Here is a 27,758-nt window from a genome sequence, read left to right on the forward strand (position 1 = left end):
GCATCAACAAGGCATTTCCGCCCACAGAACTGCCGCTCACTGGATTTTTTTTCTTTTTCGGACCATTCTCTGTAAACCCTAGAGATGGTTGTGCGTGAAAATCCCAGTAGATCAGCAGTTTCTGAAATACTCAGACCAGCCCTTCTGGCACCAACAACCATGCCACGTTCAAAGGCACTCAAATCACCATTCTTCCCCATACTGATGCTCGGTTTGAACTGCAGGAGATTGTCTTGACCATGTCTACATGCCTAAATGCACTGAGTTGCCGCCATGTGATTGGCTGATTAGAAATTAAGTGTTAACAAGAAGTTGGACAGGTGTACCTAATAAAGTGGCCAGTGAGTGTATAATCCATAGTCCAATAAAGTGCATGAGTGCTTTTTCAATGAACACACAAAGGTATATTATTGATATATAAATCGCATAAGGTGCAGTGTGAATATATCCAAAATATACTAAATAATCAATTAAAATAAATCAGGTGTCCCAATCTGATGAAAACAAAACTAAAACACACTTACAATTATGTCTCAGCGTGCATTGAGTTGCCAGCGTCTTCCTGGAGTTACTGCCATGTCAATGACGTCTATACCAAGACCCATGGCATTATGGTCCGCGTCTGCGCACAACCACTCTGAAGACACCGGCGCCATATTGGTTAAGGTATATCTCTTGCCAACGAGAGGATTACCGCAAGACGCTTCGGAAAAAAAATTATATAAAACTAGTATTTATATTTTAGTCAGCGCCAACCTCCAGCCTCCTTCTAATGTTATTGTGCATAAATTACGATATATTTTAATGATCCTTATTATGGTCCATATCTGCGCAAGGCTGTTCTGACGCCATATTCTTTTGTAGAGATGCACTCATATTTATTCATACATATAACCAGAAATATATCTCAGTGTCTGCAATATCATATTGGCACAATGGTCAGGACATAAGTCCAATATAAAATAATAAATGGTCCGAGATATCCTCCCCAATTAAGTGGGGCATCATGAACCAGTACAAGGACATAGAGATCTTAGGGGGTGGACAATCCCCCATGTCTCTCCCGTCACCTGTAAAGTACCAAAAGACCATAAATATGTTTAGCCATGATATTAACAAATCCAAAAGAAGTATGAAACCAGTGAGTGCTATCTCAATATTTCTTTATTGAAGTATTCACAAAAAATTGTTTCCGAAATATTAAATAACAAAATCATAACCATCAAATTGTGTGCAAGTTTTGTCACCTTTTCACAGATTGGGACATCTGCAAAAATAAGAAATAAAGATTAAGAACAATATTCCATAATAATACATATACAGTAAAGAAAGTCACCATACTTCACATAATTTGATTAATTTTAAAGTCTACATTTAAGCCATGTGGTTTTAATGTATTAAGTCTCATTATCCATTCTAATTCCCTCTTTTTGAGTAACCGCACTCGATCTCCCCCTCTTCTCTGAGTGGGTATCATGTCAATGATGCGAAACCGTAATTGCTTTTCAGTGTGCGACTTCTGTGCAAAGTGCTTGGATACAGGTAAATCCATGCGTTTTTTCCTTATGGAATGTCGGTGTTGGTTAATCCGTGTTTTAAAATCACATGTCGTTTCACCGACATACCATAAGGAGCAAGGACACTGTAACAGATAAACAACAAACTCCGAATCACAAGTCAGAAAGTGTTGTATTTTGAACTCTTCCTGAGTAATAGGGTGGCAAACACTGGACCCTTTAAGCATCAAAGTACAATTGATGCACGACAGACATGGAAAACATCCTTTTCTATTCTGGCCAGAGAGTGCAGTTTGGCCACACTTCCTAAAGGACTCAATATCTGATTTTGTCAAAATTGAACAAATGGTGCGATTGCGTTTATATGAGAAGACAGGTGGCCTAGAAAATTCCGTCACATATGGTAAACATTTGAACAACATGCCCCAATGCTTATGTATAATTTTTGAAATTTCACCACTTTCCTCACAAAAAGATGTTACAAAAGGTATACGATTAAGTTCTTTTTTAATGGGCTTTTAACCCCTTAAGCCCCAAGGGTGGTTTGCACGTTAAACGGAACCTGTCACCCCCCCAGGGGTATGAAACTAAAAGAGCCATCTTGTGCAGCAGTAATGCTGCATTCTGACAAGGTGGCTCTTTTAGTTCTGGGTGCTGTAACTGCCGAAATAATCAGTTTTATAATTTGTCCAAAATACCTGGTCTTCAGACCTGGAGGCAGTCTTTTCCCCCCTGGTTTCCACGCCACACAGCCGTCACTCACATCTTCTGGGCGCCGCCTCCTCAGCGCTGTTTTCAAAATAGCCGGAGGAGGCAACGGCGCCCGGCGCCAAGAAGATGTGAGTGACAGCTGTGTGCTGTCTGAAGCAGGGGGGAAAGGCCGACCTCCAGGACTGAAGACCAGGTATTTCAGACAAATTATAAAACTGATTATTTCTCTAGTTAACAGCACCCAGAACTAAAAGCCACCTTGTCAGAATGCAGTATTACTGCTGCACAAGGTGACTCTTTTTGTTTCATACGCCTTGGGTGACAGGTCCCCTTTAATGACCAGGCCAATTTTTACAATTCTGACCACTGTCCCTTTATGAGGTTATAACTCTGGAACACTTCAACGGATCTTGGCGATTCTGACAATGTTTTCTCGTGACATATTGTACTTCATGATAGTGGTAACATTTATTCGATATAACTTGCGTTTATTTGTGAAAAAAACGGAAATTTGGCGAAAATTTAGAAAATTTTATGTCACACAAAAGAATTAATAAGTAAAATTTCCCACATGTCTACCTTACATCAGCACAATTTTGGAACCAATTTTTTTTTTTTGTTAGGGAGTTATAAGGGTTAAAAGTTGACCAGCAATTTCTCATTTTTATAGGAGATAGGAAGAAATAAAGTAGTATGGAGGTGAATGTTAAAAGAAACCGAAACATTATAGTTGTTTTCTATTCCTTTACCTTCCAGTCAATTCGAGTCCAATTCATAGTAATAAAAAAAATCTGTAATTTAACCCCTTTACCCCCAAGGGTGGTTTGCACGTTAATGACCAGGCCAATTTTTACAATTCTGACCACTGTCCCTTTATGAGGATATAACTCTGGAACGCTTGAACAGATCCCGGTGATTCTGACATTGTTTTATCGTGACATATTGTACTTCATGATAGTGGTAAAATTTCTTTGATATTACTTGCGTTTATTTGTGAAAAAAAATACGGAAATTTGGCGTAAATTTTGAAAATGCCGCAATTTTCCAACTTTGAATTTTTATGTAATTAAATCACAGAGATATGTCACACAAAATACTTAATAAGTAACATTTCCCACATGTCTACTTTACATCAGCACAATTTTGGAACCCACTTTTTTTTGTTAGGGAGTTATAAGGGTTAAAAGTTCACCAGCAATTTCTCATTTTTACAACACCATTTTTTTTAGGGACCACATCTCATTTGAAGTCATTTTGAGGGGTCTATATGATTGAAAAAAAACAAGTGTGACACCATTCTAAAAACTGCACCCCTCAAGGTGCTCAAAACCACAGTCAAGAAGTTTATTAACCCTTCAGGTGTTTTACAGGAATTTTTGGAATGTTTTAAAAAAAAAATGAACATTTAACTTTTTTTCACCAAAAATTTACTTCAGCTCCAATTTGTTTTATTTTACCAAGGGTAACAGGAGAAAATGGACCCTAAAAGTTGTTGTACAATTTGTTCTGAGTACGCTGATACTCATATGTGGGGGTAAACCACTGTTTGGGTGCATGGCAGAACTCGGAAGGGAAGGAGCGCCGTTTGACTTTTCAATGCAAAATTGACTGGAATTGAGATGGGACGCCATGTTGCGTTTGGAGAGCCCCTGATGTGCCTAAACATTGAAACCCCCCCACAAGTGACACCATTTTGGAAAGTAGACCCCCTAAGGAACTTATCTAGATGTGTTTTGACAGCTTTGAACCCCCAGTGTTTCACTACAGTTTATAACACAGAGCCGTGAAAATAATTTTTTTTTTTTTTTCACAAAAATTATTTTTTAGCCCCCAGTTTTGTATTTTCCCAAGGGTAAAAGGAAAAATTCGACCCCAAAAGTTGTTATCCAATTTGTCCTGAGTACGCTGATACCCCATATGTAGGGGGGAATCACCGTTTGCGCGTATGGCAGAGCTCGAAAGGGAAGAAGCGCCATTTGGAATGCAGACTTAGATGGATTGGTCTGCAGGCATCACGTTGCATTACCAGAGCCCCTGATGCACCTAAACAGTAGAAACCCCCCACGAGTGACACCATTTTGGAAACTAGACCCCCCAAGGAACTTATTTGGATGTGTTGTGAGAACTTTGAACCCCCAAGTGTTTCACTACAATTTATAACGCAAAGCCATGAAAATAAAAAATCCTTTTTTTTTTTCCAAAAAAATGTTTTTTTTACCCCCATACTTTTATTTTCCCAAGGGTAACAAGAGAAAATGGACCCCAATTGTTGTTGTCCAATTTGTCCTGAGTATGCTGATACCCCATATGTTGGGGTAAACCCCTGTTTTGGCGCATGGCAGAGCTCGGAAGGGAAGGAGCAATGTTTTACTTTTTCAACGCAGAATTGGCTGGAATTGAGTTCGGACGCCATGTCGCGTTTCAAGAGCCCTGATGTGCCGAAACAGTGGAAACCCCCAATTCTAACTGAAACCCTATCCCAAACACACCCCTAACCCTAATCCCAACCATAACCCTAACCACACCCCTAAACCTGACACACCCCTAACCCTAATCACAACCGTAAATGTAATCCAAACCCTAACTTTAGCCCCAACCCTAAACCTAACTTTAGCCCCAACCCTAACTATAGCCCTAACCTTAACTTTAGCCCCAGCCCTAACCCTAAGTTTAGCCCCAGCCCTAACCCCAACTGTAGCCCTAACCCTAGCCCCAACCCTAGCCCCAACCCTAGCCCTATCCCTAACCCTAGCCCTAACCCTAGCCCTAATGAGAAAATGGAAATAAATACATTTTAAAAAAAAATTTATGTTTCCCTAACTAAGGGGGTGATGAAGGGGGGTTTGATTTACTTTTGTAGAGGGTTTTTTAGCGGATTTTTATGATTGGCAGCTGTCACACACTAAAAGACGCTTTTTATTGCAAAAAATATTTTTTGCGTTACCACATTGAGACCTATAATTTTTCCATATTTTGGTCCACAGAGTCATGTGAGGTCTTGTTTTTTGCGGGACGAGTTGACGTTTTTATTGGTACCATTTTTGGGTATGTGATATTTTTTGATCGCTTTTTATTCCGATTTTTGTGAGGCAGAATGACCAAAAATCAGCTATTCATGAATTTCTTTTGGGAGGGGGCGTTTATACCGTTCCATGCTGGGTAAAATGGATAAAGCAGTTTTATTCTTTGGGTCAGTACGATTACAGCGATACCTGATTTATATTTTTTTTATGTTTTGGCGCTTTTATACGATACAAACTATTTTATAGAAAAAATAATTATTTTTGCATCGCTTTATTCTGAGGACTATAACTTTTTTATTTTTTTGCTGATGATGCTCTATGGCGGCTCGTTTTTTGCGGGACAAGATGACGTTTTCAGCGGTACCATGTTTATTTAGATCAGTCTTTTTGATTGCGTGTTATTCCACTTTTTGTTCGGCGGTATGATAATAAAGCGTTGTTTTTTGCCTTGTTTTTTTTGTTTGGTTTTTTTACGGTGTTCACTGAAGGGGTTAACTAGTGGGACAGTTTTATAGGTCGGGTCGGTACGGACGCGGCGATACTAAATAATTTTTTTTTATTATTTATTTATTTAGGATTTTTTTTTTCTTTTTAACACATCTAAATATATATATATATATATTTTTTTACTTTTTTACATTGTCCCAGGGGGCTGAAAAAAAACCACCGCAATGTGCCAATACACAACAGGCAGGAGAAAAAAAACCACAGCAGTTAATAACTATAGCCTTCAGCCGAAGACTGCATTGCGATAATAACAAACATATGGGCAGGGAGTGAGAACCGATACTTATCAGAGAAAAGATGAATTGAACACCTCTACGCGTTTCACCAAAGCGGATCGTCAGGAGGCCATGATGTATAGATGCAGCATCTATACATCATGGTGGTTTTTTTCAGCCTAATATTATTATCAATAGGGCATTTTAGGGAAAGCCATCGTTGAGTGGGGGCGCCATATCCGCTGCACAGTAGGGTGCCAATCCCCACAGTCAGGCAGGATTTACATCAATAGGGTTCAGGTTCAGTGAGGTGTTTGTTGAGCACGAGCACTTTTTTGGTTTTGCACTCACTGTCTTAAGTCTACGTTCACATTTGCGGTGTGCGCCGCAGCGTCGTCGCCGCAACGCACAACGCAACAAAAACGCAGTACAAACGCATGGTTTTGGAAAAGCAGTTGCGTTTTGACCAAAAAACGCAGCGTTTTTCAACGCATGCGTTTTTCTGCAGTGAGTCATTCTTCATCCCCCCCAAAAAAAAGTGTGTACACAATAGATAAGGACCACCAATGGCTAGAAGAGGGTTGGTGTTATGTAATTGTGTATATGTACCCTGGCAGAGATGAATTCCTCCCATTTTGCTGGTATTCATGATGGAGCGTCCCATGGACAGTATCTACATGGATATGGAGATGGAATTTTCCTTGGCTAATGCCTATGCTCTTGCCTGTTTTCATGAAAGGGAAAGGGAAAAACGGAGATGGAGTCGTCGCCGCTTTTGGATACACCCTATCTTGGAAGTCCGGGAGAGCCGTGGAGCATACCATTGTTTGTTTGGCGAACTCAATGACAACCTGGAGAAATATTTCGAATATACCAGGATGTCTCAAGACAGCTTCCGCTATCTTCTGCGTCGGGTGGAAGGAGCCATTAGCAGGCAGGACACGCAGCTCCGGAGATCTATTTCCGCAGAGGAACGGCTGCTGGTGACTCTACGGTACGTAGCTGTTTGAATGACTGTGATGTTTTTTGTTTTTTGTTTTTTTTTACATTTTTTTGGGGTTTGGTATGGTCAATGTACTTTTATAAATTGCAATGTACTTTAATGTAATTTCTTTATCTTCTTGGCAGTTTCCTGGCTACCGGAGAGACCTTGAGATCCCTTCATTTTCAATTCCGGATTGGAGTCTCCACTCTTTCCGGAATTATTGCTGACACCTGCTGCGCTTTGTGGGATAATCTCCGGGAGGAATTTTTACCCGTCCCTACTAGTGAAATCTGGGAGGCCAACGCACAGAAATTTGAGCAAGTGTGTTCTTTTCCAAACTGTATTGGCGCAGTGGATGGAAAGCACATTCGGATTACCAAGCCTGCAAAAAGTGGATCCCTTTTCTACAATTACAAAAAATACTTTTCAACTGTGCTCATGGCAATTGCCGGTGCGGACTGCCGTTTTCTCGCAGTGGACATTGGTGCGTTTGGCCGTGCAAATGACTCATGCACATTTAAAGAGTCGGATATGGGCCAAAAATTATATGGCAACAATTTTAATTTCCCACAGCCACGACCTCTTCCCCACACCGAAGGCCCTGCGATGCCCTTGGTTGTGGTTGGGGATGAGGCATTCCAAATGTCTGCCAACCTATTGAAACCCTACTCCAGTCGGGGCTTGGACCATACAAAAAGGGTTTTCAATTACAGACTGTCCAGGGCCAGAAGGACTGTGCAGTGCGCCTTTGGCATCCTTGTCTCCAAATGGCGTATATTAGGATCCGCCATTAATCTTAAAATTGAAACAGTGGATGAGGTGGTGAAGGCTTGTGTGGTTCTCCACAATTACAATTGAAATAAATATACACTTACTGTTTAATTTTTGGTGTGCCGGAGTGATCTATAAAATATATTGTTCTCCACAATTACATTATGGCCAAAGAGAGACTGAATGTGGAACTCGATGAACCCATAGCCAACCCATTGCCCGATTACCATGATCATCCTCTGAGGACAAGTGTGGAAATTGCGCAGATGAGGGATCGTTTTGCGGCCTATTTTGTGTCAGATGTTGGCCGTGTGTCATGGCAAGATCAAATGGTGTAGTGTTATGTTACTGTTGGACTGTCTTCTGGTTTTAACTACACCAATATATACCTCTACTGTGACTGTGCTAAAAACATAATATAATAATAAACTTTCTCCAGTATTATGTGCAATAAATGTAATCCGTTTAGGTTGGTTTGGTTATGTCAAATTTGGCATCTACCTATACTTCACAAATGTAATGTGCATCTAAAAAATTGGAACCCTTTGTTTTTAAAATGTTGTTGTTTAATAAAAAAATTTTCTAAGTTTTCTACCCTGCTTCAAAGAACAAATTTATACCATACCATATAACATATTTATTTGGTTGTCAGATCGCCGTGTATCGTTGTGTTTGACAGCAAAAGCAACGATACCAGCGATGTTTTACAATGGTAACCAGGGTAAATATCGGGTTACTAAGCGTAGGGCGGCGCTTAGTAACCTGATATTTACCCTGGATACCAGTGTTAAATGTAAAAAAAAAAAAAACAGTACATATACTCATCTTCGCGTCCCCCGGCGTCCGCTTCCTGCACTGACTGAGCGCCGGCCGTAAAGTGAATGCACAGCACAGCGGTGATGTGACCGCTCTGCTGTTAGGGCCGTCACTCAGTCAGTGCAGGGAAGCGGACGCCGGGGGACGCGATTGTGAGTGTATGTACTGTTGTTTTTTTTACATTTAACACTGGTAACCAGGGTAAACATCGGAAGCGCGGCCCTGCGCTTAGCAACCCGATGTTTACCCTGGTTACCCGGGGACCTCGGCTTCGTTGGTCGCTAGAGAGCTGTCACACAGACAGCTCTCCAGCGACCAAATAGCGATGCTGCAGTGATCTGCATCATTGTCTGTTTCGCTGCAGCGTTGCTTAAGTGTGAAGGTACCTTTAGGGTATGTGTTCACGTTCAGGATTGCATCAGGATTTTGTCAGGATTTTCCATCAGTATTTGTAAGCCAAAACCAGGAGTGGAAAAATTAGAGGAAAAGTAGAATAGGAACATATGCTCCACTTCTGTATTTATCACCCACTCCTGGTTTTGGCTTACAAATACTAAATACTGACCAAATCCTGATGCAATCCTGAGCGTGGACACATACCCTATGGGTACTGTCACACAGTGCAATTTTGATCGCTACGACGGCACGATTCGTGACGTCGCAGCGTCGTATGATTATCGCTCCAGCGTCGTAGACTGCGGTCACACTGTGCAATCACGGCGCTGGAGCGATGCCGAAGTCCCCGGGTAACCAGGGTAAACATCGGGTTACTAAGCGCAGGGCCGCGCATAGTAACCCGATGTTTACCCTGGTTACCAGCGTAAACGTAAAAAAAACAAACAGTACATACTTACATTCCGGTGTCTGTCCCCCGGCGTTCTGCTTCTCTCCACTGTGTAAGCACCATAGCCGGAAAGCACAGCGGTGACGTCACCGCGTCACCGCTGTGCTCGCTTTCCGGCTGGCAGGCGCTCACAGTGCAGAGAAGCTGAGACGCCGGAGGACAGACACCGGAATGTAAGTATGTACTGTTTGTTTTTTTACGTTTACGCTGGTAACCAGGGTAAACATCGGGTTACTAAGCGCGGCCCTGCGCTTAGTTACCCGATGTTTACCCTGGTTACAAGCGAACACATCGCTGGATCGCTGTCACACAACGATCCAGCGATGTCAGCGGGTGATCAAGCGACGAAAGAAAGTTCCATACGATCTGCTACGACGTACGATTCTCAGCAGGGTCCCTGATCGCTGCTGCGTGTCAGACACTGCGATATCGTATGGATATCCAGTAGCGTAGCTACTGGGGGGGCAGAGGGGGCCATCGCCCCGGGCCCTGTCACATGAAGGGGTCCACTGGGAGCCAGGGCAGAGCACGGCATAGGAGCAGAGCAGTATAATGACGGAGACTCTGCACGCTGCTATTAGCACAGTGGCGGCTGCTGTCTCCCTCCTGACTAGTGATGTGTCGTTCGCGAACGAGCCGACACAAAGAGCCGGCTCCCTGCTGTGAACGATGGGAGCCGGCACACCAGTGAGAGCCACTAAAATCCCTGAATGGCTCTCACTGGGCGTAAAATCCCGGACTTTGGGAGGCGTAACTCCGCCCACCTGAGCAAAACCCCTCCCACTCTTCAATTTAATTGGCTCTCTAAGAAGTGGGCGGAGTTTCTGCAGTAGGTGGGCGGAGTTTCGGACGCATGAACATATATTCAATAGGGATTTAATAGGATACTAAAAGAGTCGGTTCAGGAGCCGAAAGAGCCGGCTCTTTTTGGTGAGCGGAGCCATGAGAGCCGGACAGGGCCGGACTGGGACTAAAATTCAGCCCTGGCATTTGAAGTCACACAGGCCCACTTGTCGCATGGTGACTGTATAATATCTTTGTACACTTGTAGGCTACAAGAAGTGAGGGGAGTGTAACACGACTATATAACATATAATTACAGCTGTATCCATCATTACAGCTCAGTCCCCATAGAATGTAATACAGCACAGCCCCCATAGAATGTAATACAGCACAGCCCCCATAGAATGTAATACAGCACAGCCCCCATAGAATGTAATACAGCACAGCCCCCATAGAATGTAATGCAGCCAGCCCCATAGAATGTAATACAGAACAGCCCCATAGAATTTAATGCAGCACAGTCCCCATAGAATGTAATGCAGCACAGCCCCCATAGAATGTAATGCAGCCAGCCCCATAGAATGTAATGCAGCACAGCCCCCATAGAATGTAATGCAGCCAGCCCCATAGAATATAATGCAGCACAGCCCCCATAGAATATAATGCAGCACAGCCCCATAGAATATAATGCAGCACAGCCCCATACAATATAATGCAGCACAGCCACCATACAATGTAATGCAGCCAGCCCCATAGAATATAATGCAGCACAGGCCCATAGAATGGAATGCAGCCAGCCCCATAGAATATAATGCAGCACAGGCCCATGGAATGGAATGCAGCCAGCCCCCATAGAATGTAATGCAGGCAGACACCATACAATATAATGCAGCACAGCCCCCATAGAATGTAATGCAGGCAGGCAGCCCCCATAGAATGTAATGCAGGCAGGCAGCCCCCATAGAAAGTAATGCAGGCAGGCAGCCCCCATAGAATGTAATGCAGGCAGGCAGCCCCCATAGAAAGTAATGCAGGCAGGCAGCCCCCATAGAAAGTAATGCAGGCAGGCAGCCCCCATAGAATGTAATGCAGGCAGGCAGCCCCCATAGAAAGTAATGCAGGCAGGCAGCCCCCCCCCCAATAGCTCCACAATCCAGTCATCACTCATTGATAAAAAAAACAAACACACTACTCACCTCTCTCCTCGTGTCCCGCGCTGCTCCTGGCTCCGGCCTCAGCAGTCGCAGTCTGCCCGCCCGGTCACACAGCAGGTGCACGATGATATGGCGTCATCGCGCACCTGCAGTGTCAGCGGCAGGCAGAGCGGGGAATGATGGGGGAGGGAGCGACAGCAGACGCGCTCTCCTCCATCATTGCATTCAACTGTACCGGCGTCTATGACGCCGGTATAGTTGAATGTGGGGCCGGGAGTGCGCCAACAGCGGGGGGAGTGTGCCGACAGCGGCACATTCAATCGGCCCACTACTGCCATCGGCCCTTCTGGCATTTGCCAGAACTGCCCTATGGCCAGTCCGGCCTGGAGCCGGATCACCAAAAAGAGCCGGACTGCCCATCACTACTCCTGACTGACCTGATCATGAAGCTTTTCCCTGGCTGCAGTTTTCTTCACTCTGTGCACGCTGGGATTGGCTCAGGCACGCTGGGTCCTAGTAGTGCCCACCATACCTTGCATTCACTTCCTGCTCCTGCCTGCAGTGCAAACTTTACCAGTAAGTGGGGATGGAAGTTATTAGGTTTATTCAATTCAGGTATGTCACTGTGAGACCGTTGGGGTATTGTGGGGGCTGAAAGTGAGTGAGGGGGGACAGGGCACTGAGGGGCGAATGTGAGACCATGGGGGTATTGTGGGGGAGGGGAGACAGGGTACTGGGGGTTGAATGTGAGACCATTTGGGGGCTGTGAGGGCAGAAGGTGGGTGAGGTGGGGCAGGGCACTGGGGGGTGGATGTGAGTTGATGGGGGTATTGGGGCTGAAGTGGGGGAGGGGAGACAGGGCACAGGGGGCTGAATATTATAATGTTTAGTCATACCTCCCAACTTTAGGGGAAGGGAAAGAGGGACAAAGTCAGCGGCAAATTTTAGGCCACACCCATTTCACAACTAGCCACGCCCCAACCACACCCATTTAGCACTTCTGATCACAATGTTTCGTTAACAATAATTATGAACAAAAAAATATGGCCACACACGACGCTCCATACTGTACAATGGCCATTGGCCACATTATGCTCCATACTGTATAATGGCCCCACATGATGCTGCGTACAGTATACTTGCCCCACGTGATGGTCCATACAGTATAATGGCGCCACATGATGCTTTGTACAGTATAATGGCCCCACACGATGCTGGGTATAGTATAATGGCCACACAATGCTGGGTACAGTATAATGGCCCCACACAATGCTGGGTGCAGTATAATGGCCACACATGGTTACCCCACCCCCATCATTGCCTTCTCCATCAGTACACACAAACACCTTTCACCGCGCTCCCTCGCAGCAGCCGGCAGCTTCCACTCCCACGGCGCTGAATGGTGTCATCCAGCTGCGCCGCTGACTGCTGTATCCAGCATTACAGCTCAGTCCCCATAGAATGTAATACAGCACAGCCCCCATAGAATGTAATACAGCACAGCCCCCATAGAATATAATGCAGCACAGCCCCATAGAATATAATGCAGCACAGCCCCATAGAATATAATGCAGCACAGCCCCATAGAATATAATGCAGCACAGCCCCATAGAATATAATGCAGCACAGCCCCATAGAATATAATGCTGCACAGCCCCCATAGAATGTAACGCAGGCAGGTGGCAGCCCCCATAGAATGTAACGCAGGCAGGTGGCAGCCCCCATAGAATGTAAGGGGTGCTGCACCAGGTTGGTGGAGAATCCGATGGATGGGTACCAGGGGGAGAGTGGGAGCGGGGTGCGCGCACCATGGGGAGACAAAGTTTAGTTTGTCAGTCCTCCTATGCTGTCAGAGTCTCTGCTGTAACCGCAGCAGGGCAGCGCTGCATGGAGAGGGGGAGAGACACATACATTCACTTACAGTCTGGAGATCCGCTCGCTGCTCCCGCGGTCACACAGACACGGAGTGTCTCACAACTCTGCCCCCGTGCCAGAAACCAGTCCGGGTGCTGCCGCTCTGTCCTCAGAGTCCGCCCACGTCTATAGTTGAGGAGGAAGCCGGAGGCGGGCGGTGAGGCAACTCAAGGGGGCGTGGCTACAACGCAGTCCCAGGGAACGGAACGAACAGCGGGTACTAATCGGGCTCTCTCTACGTCCCGGAAGTGGGCGGGGCTTCACCGGCGGCCGCAAATTCGGGATTTTAAATGCCCGAAGCGGGACAGCGGGACCCCGGTGCCAAAGCGGGACTGTCACGCTGAAATCGGGACGGTTGGGAGGTATGTTTAGTTATGATATTATATGTGCTCCATCATGTAATAGTTGCTGTCTGGGGAGGCTGGAGATGGGGGGGTAGGGGGCTTTTGATACGTACCACCTGGGCCTTTTATGAGTATTAGTATAAGGAGCCCGCATACAGTAACCAAGAGCTGCATCACATTTACAGCACCACTCCAGCAGAATTATTTATTTCACTGCTGGAGCGGTGCTGATAATCCCCGTCCCCTGCCCCCTGTCTGATACTCACCTTCTGGCGTCTTCATCTGTTTTAGTCTCCGCTCGGCTCCGTCTCCTGCAGTTTGTGACCTGTCCGAGGCTCCAGTGTTTCATGGAGCAGCGCAGAGGTCACTAATCAGTGTGAGTCTATGGGAGCCTCGTTCTGGCTTCTTCCTCACTCTCAGGCTATGTGCACACGGTGCGGATTCACAGCAGTTTTCCATCTGGTTTACAGTGCCATGTAAACCTATGGAAAACCAAATCCGCAGTGCCCATGGGGCGGAAAATACCACGCGGAAACGCTGCATTGTATTTTCCACAGCATGTCATTTCTTTTTGCAGATTCCGCAGCGTTTTACATCTGCTCCTGTACAGGAATCCGCAGGTGGTAAACCGCATGTGAAATCAGCACAAAAAACACAGGAAATCCGCGGTGAATCCGCAACAAGTGCACATAGCCTCATAGTCTTACATTGAGCGCCTGTGACATAGCTTCTAACTTCTGGCCAGTCTGAAGCTGCGCTCACAAGTTTGAGCAGCGGCACTGCAGCAGTGCCACAAAATAGTGAATACGATGGAGGAGGAGTAAATGACCGGGGCATCCAAATCATGACAGGGAGCTGCGAGTCCATCATACTGTGTATAAGGGAGCTGCGGGCCAATCATACTGTGTATAAGGGAGCTGCGGGCCCATCATACTGTATATAAGGGAGCTGTGAGTCCATCATACTGTGTATAAGGGAGCTGCGGGCCAATCATACTGTGTATAAGGGGCTGCAGGCCCATCATACTGTATATAAGGGAGCTGCGGGCCCATCATACTGTGTATAAGGGAGCTGCGGGCCCATCATACTGTGTATAAGGGAGCTGCAGGCCCATCATACTGTATATAAGGGAGCTGCGGGCCCATCATACTGTGTATAAGGGAGCTGCGGGTCCATCATACTGTGTATAAGGGAGCTGCAGGCCCATCATACTGTATATAAGGGAGCTGTGAGTCCATCATACTGTGTATAAGGGAGCTACGGGCCCATCATACTGTGTATAAGGGAGCTGCGGGCCCATCATACTGTATATAAGGGAGCTGCGGGCCCATCATACTGTGTATAAGGGAGCTGCAGGTCCATCATACTGTGTATAAGGGAGCTGCAGGCCAATCATACTGTATATAAGGGAGCTGCGGGCCCATCATACTGTGTATAAGGGAGCTGCGGGCCCATCATACTGTGTATAAGGGAGCTGCGGGCCCATCATACTGTGTATAAGGGAGCTGTGAGTCCATCATACTGTGTATAAGGGAGCTGCGGGCCCATCATACTGTGTATAAGGGACCTGTGGGCCCATCATACTGTGTATAGGGAGCTGCGGGCTCATCATACTGTGTATAAGGGAGCTGTGAGTCCATCATACTGTGTATAAGGGAGCTGTGGGCCCATCATACTGTGTATAAGGGAGCTGCGGGCCCATCATACTGTATATAAGGGAGCTGCGAGCCCATCATACTATGTATAAGGGAGCTGCGGGCCAATCATACTGTGTATAGGGAACTGTGAAGGCATATTGTGCATATGGGAGCTGTTGGCCCATTACACTGTATATAGGGGAGCTCTGGGAGGCATTATACTTTCTATAGTGGAGATCTGTCAGCATTATACTGTGTATAGGGGAGCATTGGGCTCATACTATCTATAGGGGAGCATTGGGCTCATACTTTCTATAGGGGAGCAGTGGGATCATCATACTGTATAAAGGGGAGTTATAGGATCACCATACTGTGTATAGGGGAGCTGTGGGGGCCTTATACTGTGTATAGGGAAGCTTTAAGCTCACCATGCTGTGTATAATGGAGCAGTACATGAGGGAACGTAGGGGACATTATTAAATGTAAAGTGGGCACTTAAGCATTACTGTATTGTTATAGGGGCACTCACAGTATTGCGACCATCAAAGTTGCATATCGTCACAATATGGCGGTAAAATCAAAGTTCGTTTTTGTACATTGATTTATTTTCAGAGCGGTCATATTCTGAGGTTGCACTATATTCACAATTAGAGTGCGCAACCGTAGCTGTAATCAGGGTTAGCTGGTTAGGGGCCCACTCAGATGTTTCGCCCCCCCTAAGGCTAGTTTCACACTAGCGTTAACTGCAATACGTCGCAAATGCGTCGTTTTGCCAAAAATACGCATCCAGCAAAAGTTCTTGCTGGATGCGTTTTTTCGTCATAGACTAACATTAGCGACGCATTAGCGACGCATTTGCGACGCATTGCAAAACGTCGCGTCCGTTTTGCGACGCTTGGGCGTGTGGTAGCGGACTGTCGGGAGAAAAAAACGTTACATGTAACGTTTTCTGCTCCCGACGGTCCGCTTTTTCCGACCGCGCATGCGCGGCCGGAACTCCGCCCACACCTCCCCGCACTTCCCCGCACCTCACAATGGGGCAGCGGATGCGTGGGAAAAATGCATCCGCTGCCCCCGTTGTGCGGCGGGGACAACGCTAGCGTCGGGGACCTCGGCCCGACGCACGGCGACGGGCCGAGCCCGACGCTAGTGTGAATGTAGCCTAAGTTGAAACCCTGGCTACGCCTCTGTGGATATCGCTAGAACGTCACGAATCGTACCGTCGTAGCGATCAAAATGGCACTGTGTGACAGTACCCTTAGTGTTTGAAAACACCTCATACACTTTAGTGTTTGTAAACACCTCATACAGCAATGAGAGACACCCAAAAAAAGGCAAAATAAAAATTGTAAAAATACTGTCTGACATTGCATATATGAGGTGTTTGAAGCACAAAATATGTGTAGACGGCGCACGGCGTGAATTGCCGAGAAGTATACTGGAAAATAAGAACAAATATTGTTTTAAATCAAACAATTTTTATTGGGGGGAAACAGAAAAAAAAAGGGGAAAGAAACTTATGGGGTATCAACCTCCGCTACCAGCGGTGAATGGTAAGTCTCTGGTGTTTGGGAATGGGGAGAGGAAGAGGATGCTGAGCCAGAGTCCAGGAGGCTAGATGGCAGGTCCAAACCCTCCGCAGGGTATACTGGTGATGAAACCGCCACATCTGTAGGGGAGGGAGGAGGCAACACAAGCCTTTGCCAGGCTCTTGGTTGGCCCTGGCTGCTCCTGCTGCGGCTAGAGCCCCGACGCGCACTTGGTGTCTGTATTGGAGCAGCCAGAGCCTCCGTGTGTGTCCTCCTTCGTTTCATTTTTCTCTTCTCTCCTGCGGCAGCTCCCCCAGAATGACGGCTACGGGAGGATGAGGGCCTGGCAGGAGCAGGAGTCGGCGGCACAATGCTATGGTGCCTGTGGTGGCGTAGCTCGGCACGTGGACCTCGGTGGGGTGGCTGGAGTGGCTCTGCAGCAGGAGTCGGAGTCATGCTAGCCAGCGACGGCACTACGGGCATTGTCGCTGACTGCATGACCCGAGCCTGCTGCAGAGCCCTCACGTAGGCAGTGTTGCAGGCCTGCATCACCGAAATCTGGAGTTCCGGCGTAAGGTGTTCCACCATGCCCTTAGCAATGGTACTAAAAAAATGTTTGGCCGGACTCGAGAGCTCGGATTCCATAGTTTCAAGGCGCCGGTCGATATTGGACAGACGAGTGTCCATTTTATCGCTCAACGCCTTGAAACAGTTCTGGAAAACCGTGCTCAAATGCAAAAATTCGGGCATGGCTGGCCTGTCCGAGGCCCGCTGGCGCTGTCGGGAATTCCCGAACGAAGGTGCGCCAGAGGCCTCGGGCAAGGGAACACCTGATGGACCGGCTGCCGGTTCTCCAGATGGTGGTGCAAACCTGCTGTCGCTGTGGGAGGGCTGTGACGGGTCAGATGGCGATTCATGAAGGTCCGCTCCTGCGGGGCGAGCTCGCTCGAGGGTGCTGCTGTGTGTCCTGTGAAAAGATAAGGGAAAAATTAGTCTTCAATTAATAACCTATCACATACGCCAACTCCTGTAATAAAATTAACATTACATTACACAACAATACAAATCCTCTCTGTCTCTCAGTCTGTGTGGCCTATAATAAATTGCTGATTGTTATCGCCAGCTGACCGTTATGGCTGACGATAACAATCATGGACATACCAACGGCAGAAAATTAATGTTCATTCCCGCTGCCAAAGCCTTTTGACCGCATACCACTGTCATGGGTAAAAAAAATTTTTGTCTAAAACTCTTTCTTGACGCTGCCTATGCCGCAAAAATAGTATAAAATTTAACGTCAAGATAAAAAAAATAAAAAAAAATAAAAAAAATACACAGTGACTTTGCTGATCTGATCGCAGGAACGGCCATGACGTTAGGATCATGTGATCGAGACGTCATCATTATTCCTGCGATCAGAACTACCCTGACTCAGAACGTAACCTGTCATGGACTACAAGGACTCACGCTTAACCCAAAAAATTACTAATGGGCTATATACCATTCCACTAGGGAAAAAGTTACGTGGATGGCCAATATGCTACGCTGACTACATGGATGGCCAATACACTATGTGCCTGGGAAATATACTATGTGGATACGTGGCTAGAACGTGTACTATGTGGATGCACAATGTACGTGGCTGGGCAATGTACTATGTGGCTGTGCAATATGCTATGTGTCTGGGCAATGTACAATGTGGCTGTGCAATATGGTATGTGGACAAAATACTTACTGTCGGCGGCCAAGGATCGGTCTTAGGAACTGTAGTGCCCTGTGGTATTTGTAGGGCACAGACTTGGCCGCAGCAGCACCACTCCGAGATTGCTCCTCCTCAGTACGGAGCCCCTTATTGAAACGGTCCTTCATGGATCGCCATCTGGTCCTCAACTTTTTAACTGTGAATGCAAAGAAAAAAAAAAGGTTACATATTTAGCATTTTAAAAGGATAAAACAACCGTGTGCGATGCAAAGTTTAGGCGTTGATCGCATCACACACGGTTGTGTTTATCCTGGCAAGATGGGTCATAGCAGCGTATCAGCAATACTCACGAAAGTTGCCTTTGTCCTTGGCTGAAGCGCTGTCAAAGCCATCCCACAGCGACTTTGCCACCTCTACCCACAAACGCCTCAACACCACCTGGTCCATGTGCCGGGGGTCACGGCTGTCCCACAACGGGCCACGCTCCTGGATGCTGGAGATCAGGAGCTCCACATCTATGCCACTGTCTCCTTGGTCCCGTTGTGAAACCTAGAAAAATTAGAAAACAAAAAGGTTACAAATATGCAAATATTAACAACCACCAGCACCTGTCATGATATGTACCTTTGCCCTATCCTTTGCCATTTGATGTATGTATATTGATGGTTTCTACACCTGTATTTTGGAATGTTTTTGTGCAGGGAGTTCAACTTTATATTACCTTCCCCCAATACTTGCTGCCCTGAAAAGCTATAATGTAATTAAGCTTAGTAAACATCCCTAGTGAAACCAGGATGCTACTGAAATGTAATGTTCCTCACAGCAGGATGCTACTCAAAACAAACAAAAAAAAAAAATACTCACTCGCCGGCCTGACGCCACACCTTGGCCCCGAGCTCTCTGCTCCCGCTGTGTGCCTTCTCCCTCACTTGAAGAAGCCTGTAAAAATTGTATACAAAAATTATTGTCAATGCTACAAATGGCAGCGAATAGTAAGCAACTGGACATAATTACTCACCGCACTCCCCCGCGCCGATTGGCTATGTTCAGACTCACTCGCCATTCTTGCAAGTTTGCTCTGCAATGAAAAAATGAGCCAAAAATCACATCAAAAGCTAACAATGGCACATACAATAAAATAGGCCAAAAAAATTAAAACAACCACAATTGACTGTTGACTGATAGGACAATGCAAACTCAAAAAGCGACACCACAACGCCATACATTGCAAGAGAATACAATAGAAGAAACAATACAAGAATAGACCCAAACAAAATTAAGCAAAAATAGACACCTATGTGCTAATTTTTAATTATAAAAACGTACAAAAAAAACCTTACAGGAAAAAAAAGGCACAATGAAATAGCAAACTAATGAACGCCATAATTTACAATTACAACAAGACATGATCCAAAACAACACCATCTGGTGACATCTAACCACAGAAATACATCAGTCAGAAAAAGGCGATAAATACCATTCTAGATAATAAGCAATAAACATTACGGGACAACCGCTGTTACAAAATACAGCAACCCAAAAGATAAACCATAGTCAAATAGAAAATAAAACACATGAAATTTTAAAAAAAGGGCCCCACCAAAAAAAAAAAAAAAATCCATTATACTACACACTTGGCAATGCAAACAGTCAAGGAAGGAGATATATGCCATACAGAAAACGACGTAAAACCATCAGAGATTAAAAAAAAAAAAAAAAAAAGAGGGAAAATACAATTGAAAATAGAATGGCATAGCAGCACGGAACAATACAATACAAATGAAACATCATAAATGTAGCCCCCCACCAGCAAGAAAAGACACTCAAGGAAAGAAAAAAAAATGCCAACAGCATAATAAAACACAGCAAGACATGAGCCAAGAAAACGCCATACAGTTACCCCCAACAATAGAAACCAGAAAAAGACACACACCAGAAATTTAACAAGAAAAAATCAGCCCAAAAAAAGACATTGAACAACCGCATGACACCTGAACAACCCAAAACCAAGCAAGGCCGAAGACAATAAACGCCAGCATATAACGCCAGAAGTACATCATAACCAGATTAAAAAAAACAATTTTTCAATAACAACCCACAGTGCCATAACCGTACAATAGCACAGACCAAACATTGCACAAATTAAATAAAAATCAAGAAATAAAACACAGAATGAAAAATATGCAAAGAGAAATATATACTTACAGGTTTGGAAAGCAGATTCCCTTCAGTCAGTCTTCTCTGTAGATAGCCTTGTGAAAGACAATGCCAAACCCCTTTTTTTTTTATATATATATATACAGGTCCTTCTCAAAAAATTAGCATATAGTGTTAAATTTCATTATTTACCATAATGTAATGATTACAATTAAACTTTCATATATTATAGATTCATTATCCACCAACTGAAATTTGTCAGGTCTTTTATTGTTTTAATACTGATGATTTTGGCATACAACTCCTGATAACCCAAAAAACCTGTCTCAATAAATTAGCATATCAAGAAAAGGTTCTCTAAATGACCTATTACCCTAATCTTCTGAATCAACTAATTAACTCGAAACACATGCAAAAGATACCTGAGGCTTTTAAAAACTCCCTGCCTGGTTCATTACTCAAAACCCCCATCATGGGTAAGACTAGCGACCTGACAGATGTCAAGAAGGCCATCATTGACACCCTCAAGCAAGAGGGTAAGACCCAGAAAGAAATTTCTCAACAAATAGGCTGTTCCCAGAGTGCTGTATCAAGGCACCTCAATGGTAAGTCTGTTGGAAGGAAACAATGTGGCAGAAAACGCTGTACAACGAGAAGAGGTGACCGGACCCTGAGGAAGATTGTGGAGAAGGACCGATTCCAGACCTTGGATGTGGAAACATCCAGAGCCACCGTGCACAGGCGTGTGCAGGAAATGGGCTACAGGTGCCGCATTCCCCAGGTAAAGCCACTTTTGAACCATAAACAGCGGCAGAAGCGCCTGACCTGGGCTACAGAGAAGCAGCACTGGACTGTTGCTAAGTGGTCCCAAGTACTTTTTTCTGATGAAAGCAAATTTTGCATGTCATTCGGAAATCAAGGTGCCAGAGTCTGGAGGAAGACTGGGGAGAAGGAAATGCCAAAATGCCTGAAGTCCAGTGTCAAGTACCCACAGTCAGTGATGGTGTGGTGTGCCATGTCAGCTGCTGGTGTTGGTCCACTGTGTTTCATCAAGGGCAGGGTCAATGCAGCTAGCTATCAGGAGATTTTGGAGCACTTCATGCTTCCATTGGCTGAAATGCTTTATGGAGATGAAGATTTCATTTTTCAGCACGACCTGGCACCTGCTCACAGTGCCAAAACCACTGGTAAATGGTTTACTGACCATGGTATTACTGTGCTCAATTGACCTGCCAACTCTCCTGACCTGAACCCCATAGAGAATCTGTGGGATATTGTGAAGAGAAAGTTGAGAGACGCAAGACCCAACACTCTGGATGAGCTTAAGGCCGCTATTGAAGCATGCTGGGCCTCCATAACATCTCAGCAGTGTCACAGGCTGATTGCCGCCATGCCACGCCGCATTGAAGCAGTCATTTCTGCCAAAGGATTCCCGACCAAGTATTGAGTGCATAACTGAACATTATTATTTGATGGTTTTTTTGTTTGTTATTAAAAAACACTTTTATTTGATTGGACGGGTGAAATATGCTAATTTATTGAGACAGGTTTTTTGGGTTATCAGGAGTTGTATGCCAAAATCATCAGTATTAAAACAATAAAAGACCTGACAAATTTCAGTTGGTGGATAATGAATCTATAATATATGAAAGTTTAATTGTAATCATTACATTATGGTAAATAATGAAATTTAACACTATATGCTAATTTTTTGAGAAGGACCTGTATAGTGTTTTTTTAGTGTCTAGACAAAGTCTAGACAATGTTTTGCATTTTTTATTGGAAAACGCATGCGTCGTACAACGCACCACGACGCAAGTACTTGCGTCGTCTGCGTTGTCAATACAAGTCAATGGGGAAAAGGCGCATCGACGACGCAAACACGACGCAAACACGACGCATGCGTTTTTTAAATGGTCGTCGCCGCCCGAAAAATGCAACATGTTGCGTTTGCCGCGCCCTGACAGGTGCGCCCTAACGCCGCATGCGGCGTACAACGCAACACAACGCATGATAACGCATGTACATGCGGCCCCATGCGGCGCCAATGTTAAAGATAGGGCCGCACGACGCATGCGTTTTGTTGCGACGACGCTGCGGCGCACACCGCAAATGTGAACGTAGCCTAAGGCTACGTTCACATTAGCGGTGTGCGACGCAGCGTCGGGCGCCGCTGCGTCGCCGCATGCGCCCCTATATTTAACATGGGGGCGCATGGACATGCGTTGTGATTAGTGTTGAGCATTCCGATACCGCAAGTATCGGGTATCGGCCGATACTTGCGGTATCGGAATTCCGATACCGGTATTCCGATACTTGCCGCGTATCGGATACCGGAATCGGAAGTTCCCAGATTCAAAATGCACAAATTCAGCCAATGAGAATGATTTCAAGTGTGGGCACATCCTGTTCAGCATGGAGGGCATGAAACTACTGGCATGGCTGTGATTGGCTGCTGAAATGATGTCATGATGCAGTTTAAAAGTCGCTGGCGCCATTTTGCGATCACTCTGCTGTGAATTCAGTTAGTGACAGGACGCTGTTTGCTGACTGAGGGCCAGTTTAGAGATAGCGATTTGCTTCTTTGTGCTTTCCAAAGGCTAATTTAGCAACCGCTGTGTTCACCTACTATTCACCTTGCTTTTGCCTTGTAGCGCTGTTTTCACAGCGATCTGCAAGGTCTGTGTGTGTGTGTGTGTGTGAGTGCAGCCCACTCTCTAGTCTGAGTGCAGCCACATAGGCCATCCATAGCTGGTTGTATTCAGTTCAGGGAGGGTGGTTCATTGCCTCATACTGTCCTTTTTTTTTTTTCAAGTAGTGTAGTCTGCTGCTAATTTATTCAAAAAAATCCTATTAGTGTCTTTCCACCCGTCTCCAGCTAATTTGTGGAAAAACACTACATAGGATAACGTAGAGGAGGGTTTTTGGGCCTTGCAGCGCCGTTTACGGCTGTCTGCACGGTCTCCGTGTGACTGCAGCTCGCCCTGTAGTCTGTGAGCAGCCATAGCCTGGTTGTCTCCAGCTCAGGGTTCTTCACTGCGTCATACCGCCAAATTAATTTTCATTTTGTTTTAAGTAGTGCAGGCTGCTGCACATTTTTTCAAAAAATTCCTATTAGTGTCTTTCCACCCGTCTCCAGCTAACTTGTGGAAAAACACTACATAGGATAACGTAGAGGAGGGTTTTGGGGCCTTGCAGCGCCGTTTACGTCTGTCTGCACGGTCTCCGTGTGACTGCAGCTCTATCTGTTGTCAGTTCAGCCCCCAAAAAATAAATAAATAATAAAGTTCACCAAACACACCAGTGACACCACTTTACATTTGTGTAGGCCACATCAGCTCATATTAAAGTCTAGTCCACACTTTAGAAAATTAGTGTTTCTTATACCTGTTAGGAGGAGTTGTTCAGGAATAAGCACACAAATCCGTTAGTACTTTTCTGCTTATCTTTATCAGTCAACCAAGATGAAGAAGGCAGTGAGTAAGGCACGTGGGCGTGGGCGCGGAGCAGGGAGGGGACGTGGGGATTCTGTGCCTGCTGCGGGCACCGGTGACTCATCAGCACCCACTTTCACAAGGGAACAGTCATTCATGCGCAGCTTTGTGGCAGAGCGCCGTACACCGCTGCTGCGTGAAGAACAAATTGAAGCCGTTGTCGGATGGATGGCAGCTAATGCATCAACTTCAATTAGTGCCACATCCTCTCAGACACAGAGCACTGGAGAGCAGCCATCTGTCTCTTCACCACCTGCCAAATTGCCCAGGCAGACAGAGAGCCCAGGACAGGAGCCGTCTCTACTTCTGTTCTCTGAATCTCTTGGCTTGGAAACAGGGGGCCAGCCAAGCAGCATTGGGGAAATGGAAGAAGCGGCAGGGTGCAGTGATGCCCAACAGCTTTTTCTCTCTTCCTCTGAAGAGGCGGGTGGGCCAGTGGCTCCGTTCACCACATCGCAGGCCGCATCAGCTGATGATGACACTCAGGTGCCACTTACTGGTGCGTGCTCTGCTGCTGAGACTACCCAGGAGGAGCAGTTGGGGGCAGAGGGTAGTGTAGATGATGAGGTCCTTGATCCATCTTGGCGTGAGGGACAGGAAGGTGGTGGGAGCAGCTCTGAGGAAGAGATTCCCCATACGGCCCAAAGAGGGAGAGGGAGGGGGAAGACTGCGGATCCTGCAGCCTCCGCTTTGGCACCCGTTAGGAGCATGTCTCTTCCAAAAGCCAAAAAGGGCGCTCCCAAGACTTGCAGTGCCTGGTCCTTTTTTGACACAGTTGCAGATGACATTTGCTATGTCAAATGCAAGGTGTGTCATCACAAAGTAAAAAGAGGTCGAAATGTCAGCAACCTCAATACCTCCAACATGTGGAAACATGTGCGCAACAGGCACGCGGCGGAGTTACAAAAACACACTGAAGAGCTAGGCCAAACAACAGCGGCAGCTACCACCTCTTCAGCTCGTGTTGCCTCTTCCTCCAGCTCACACACAGCTGGTTCGGCTTCCTCCCAGGATCGCCGTGGAAGAACCTCTGGCCCTGTTGTCCAGCGACCCGCTGTAATTCCACCCGCAGCACCACTTTCCCAGTCATCCACACACTCCCAGCCCAGTCTACAGCCATCGGTAGTACAGGCATGGGAGAAAAGGCGGCCTTTCTCAGCAAACCACCCACGAGCACAGGCTCTGACTGCAGGCATTGCCAAACTTCTGTCAATGGAAATGCTGTCATTCAGGCTGGTGGAGACTGACAGCTTCCGTGACTTGATGTCATTGGCAGTCCCACAGTACAATGTGCCCAGCCGCTTTTACTTCAGCAGGCAAGCCGTCCCTGCCCTGCACAAGCATGTGGAGGGACACATAAAACACGCGCTACTGAACGCCGTCAGTAGCAAGGTCCACCTCACCACCGATGCGTGGACCAGTCAACATGGACAGGGGCGATACCTTTCCCTCACTGCCCATTGGGTTAATGTCGTTGAGCCGGGTACAGACCGTGCGAGTGGCGCAGGACGTGTCCTGCCCACTCCAAGGATTGCAGGAATCCATTCTGTACGCATTGACTCCTCCTCCTACACCAGTTCCTCAGAATCATCGCTGCAGGAGCCGTCACAGTCCACCTCCACATGGACCCGTGATGAACGTGTACCTGTTACGACCGACATGAGCACAGCCGTGGCCAAACGTCAACAGGCCGTCTTGAAATTAATTTATTTGGGGAATCGAAGCCACACAGCGCAGGAGCTCTGGAATGCCATCAAGCAGGAGAGCGATGTGTGGTTTGTGCCAGCGAATCTCCAGCCAGGCATGGTAGTGTGTGATAATGGCCGAAATCTGGTGGCAGCTCTGGGCCTCGGCAACCTCACTCACATCCCATGTCTGGCACATGTGCTCAATTTGGTCGTGCAGAGTTTTCTGAGGGACTATCCGGATCTTGATGCACTGCTGCACAAGGTCCGCCTAGAGTGTGCTCACTTGCGGCGTTCCAGCACGGCAAAAGCGCGCATTGCGGCTCTGCAGCGCCGACACCGCCTGCCGGAACATCGCATCATATGTGACCTACCTACCAGGTGGAATTCCACGTTACATATGTTGGAGCGGTTGTGTGAGCAGCAGCAAGCTGTAATGGAGTACCAGCTGCTTCAGGCGCAAAAAAGTCGCAGTCAGCGCCGTACAGACTTCACAACCACAGAGTGGGCCACTATGAATGACGTCTGCCAGGTTTTGCGTCCCTTTGATTATTCCACGCGGATGGCGAGTGCAGATGATGCACTAGTCAGCATGACTGTCCCCCTTATCTGCCTGCTTGAAAAATCACTGCAAGCGCTAAGGGATGATGTTGTGGAAGAGGTGGAGGATGAGGATTCAGCATTTCCATCATCTTCTGGACAGTCAGCGCCACGTGGTTCCTCACAAACGCGTAGGCAGGGGACAGTTTGTGAGGAGGATGAGGAGGAGTCAATGGAGGAGGAAGACATCCGTCCAGAGGAGGGAGTTACACAATTGTCCAGTACTCAGTCTGTACAGCGAGGGTGGGGTGATGACGAGCGGGCAGAGATCACGCCTCCAGCAGGGGACAGCGTTTCTTGGGCAGTTGGCAGTCTGCAGCACATGGTGGATTACATGCTGCAGTGCCTGAGAAACGACCGCCGCATCGCCCACATTCTCAACATGTCTGATTATTGGGTGTTCACCCTCCTCGATCCTCGCTACCGGGACAACGTAGAAAGCCTCATCACACCGTTGAACCGGGAGCGAAAAATGCGGGAGTACCAAGACACACTGGTCAATTCCATCATCTTCTCCATTCCAACTGAGAGAAGTGCTGCTAGTGCATTCCAAAGCAGCTCAGTGCGTCCAGGCAGTGGTGGAGGCTCTGCACAAAGAGGGAGCAGAAGCAGTGCCTCTGCCCAAGGCAAGACCAGTATGGCCCAACTGTGGCACAGTTTTCTGTGCCCGCCACAAAAGTCTACACCATCACAGACGGCTCCAGTCAGCAGGAGGCAACGGTTCCTTCAGATGGTGACAGACTACATGTCTTGCCCTCTTGCTGTACTCCCAGACGGCTCTCTTCCCCTTTCAAGTTTTGGGTCTCAAAGCTGGATACATGGCCAGAGCTAAGCCAGTATGCATTGGAGGTGCTGTCTTGCCCTGCGGCCAGTGTATTATCGGAACGTGTCTTTAGTGCTGCAGGTGGTGTACTAACTGACCGTCGCATGCGACTATCTTCCGATAACGTTGACCGGCTTACTTTCCTGAAAATGAACAAGGCCTGGATCTCGCAGGAATTTGCCACTCCTCTTCCTGATTAAATAATTAGGTGACTGTCTACACTATCCAGGTCTCCTGTTGTGTTCATCTTTCTACCACCTGAACTTAAATTCCTGGGCTCCAACACCGCCAGTTGAGGCTCAGAAGTGCCGTCTGCACAGTCAAAACATACGACCCAGTGTTATTGGGTTTCAGTAACGTCAGCGGATCCCCAGCTGTGTAGCCGGCAATGTGTCCTGCGACCGCCACGCTGACACAACAACTGAAATGTAAGGGAACCTGTCCCCCCCCCCCCCAAGGCGTTTGTTACTGAAAGAGCCACCTTGTACAGCAGTAATGCTGCACAAGGAAAAGGTAGCTATTTTTGTTTAGCTCCTTGCACACGCAG

General features: G+C 46.5%; 2 protein-coding genes across 4 annotated transcripts in view; both read right to left on the reverse strand.

Annotated features, from left to right (window-relative positions):
* Nucleotides 1-27,758, reverse strand: part of SCMH1 (Scm polycomb group protein homolog 1) — a 434,218-nt gene that overhangs the window by 264,335 nt on the left and 142,125 nt on the right. The window lies entirely within an intron of this gene.
* Nucleotides 16,435-20,693, reverse strand: LOC143815886 (uncharacterized). Its single transcript, XM_077295616.1, has 6 exons — nt 20,658-20,693; nt 19,471-19,530; nt 19,317-19,391; nt 18,803-19,001; nt 18,486-18,648; nt 16,435-17,717 (listed from the first exon to the last, which is right to left on the reverse strand). The coding sequence occupies exons 2-6, from the start codon at nt 19,513-19,515 to the stop codon at nt 16,739-16,741; spliced, it is 1,461 nt and encodes a 486-aa protein (XP_077151731.1). The 5' UTR covers nt 19,516-19,530; nt 20,658-20,693; the 3' UTR covers nt 16,435-16,738.

This window comes from Ranitomeya variabilis, chromosome 3, assembly GCF_051348905.1.
Source record: "Ranitomeya variabilis isolate aRanVar5 chromosome 3, aRanVar5.hap1, whole genome shotgun sequence".
NCBI classification, from domain to species: domain Eukaryota; kingdom Metazoa; phylum Chordata; class Amphibia; order Anura; family Dendrobatidae; genus Ranitomeya; species Ranitomeya variabilis.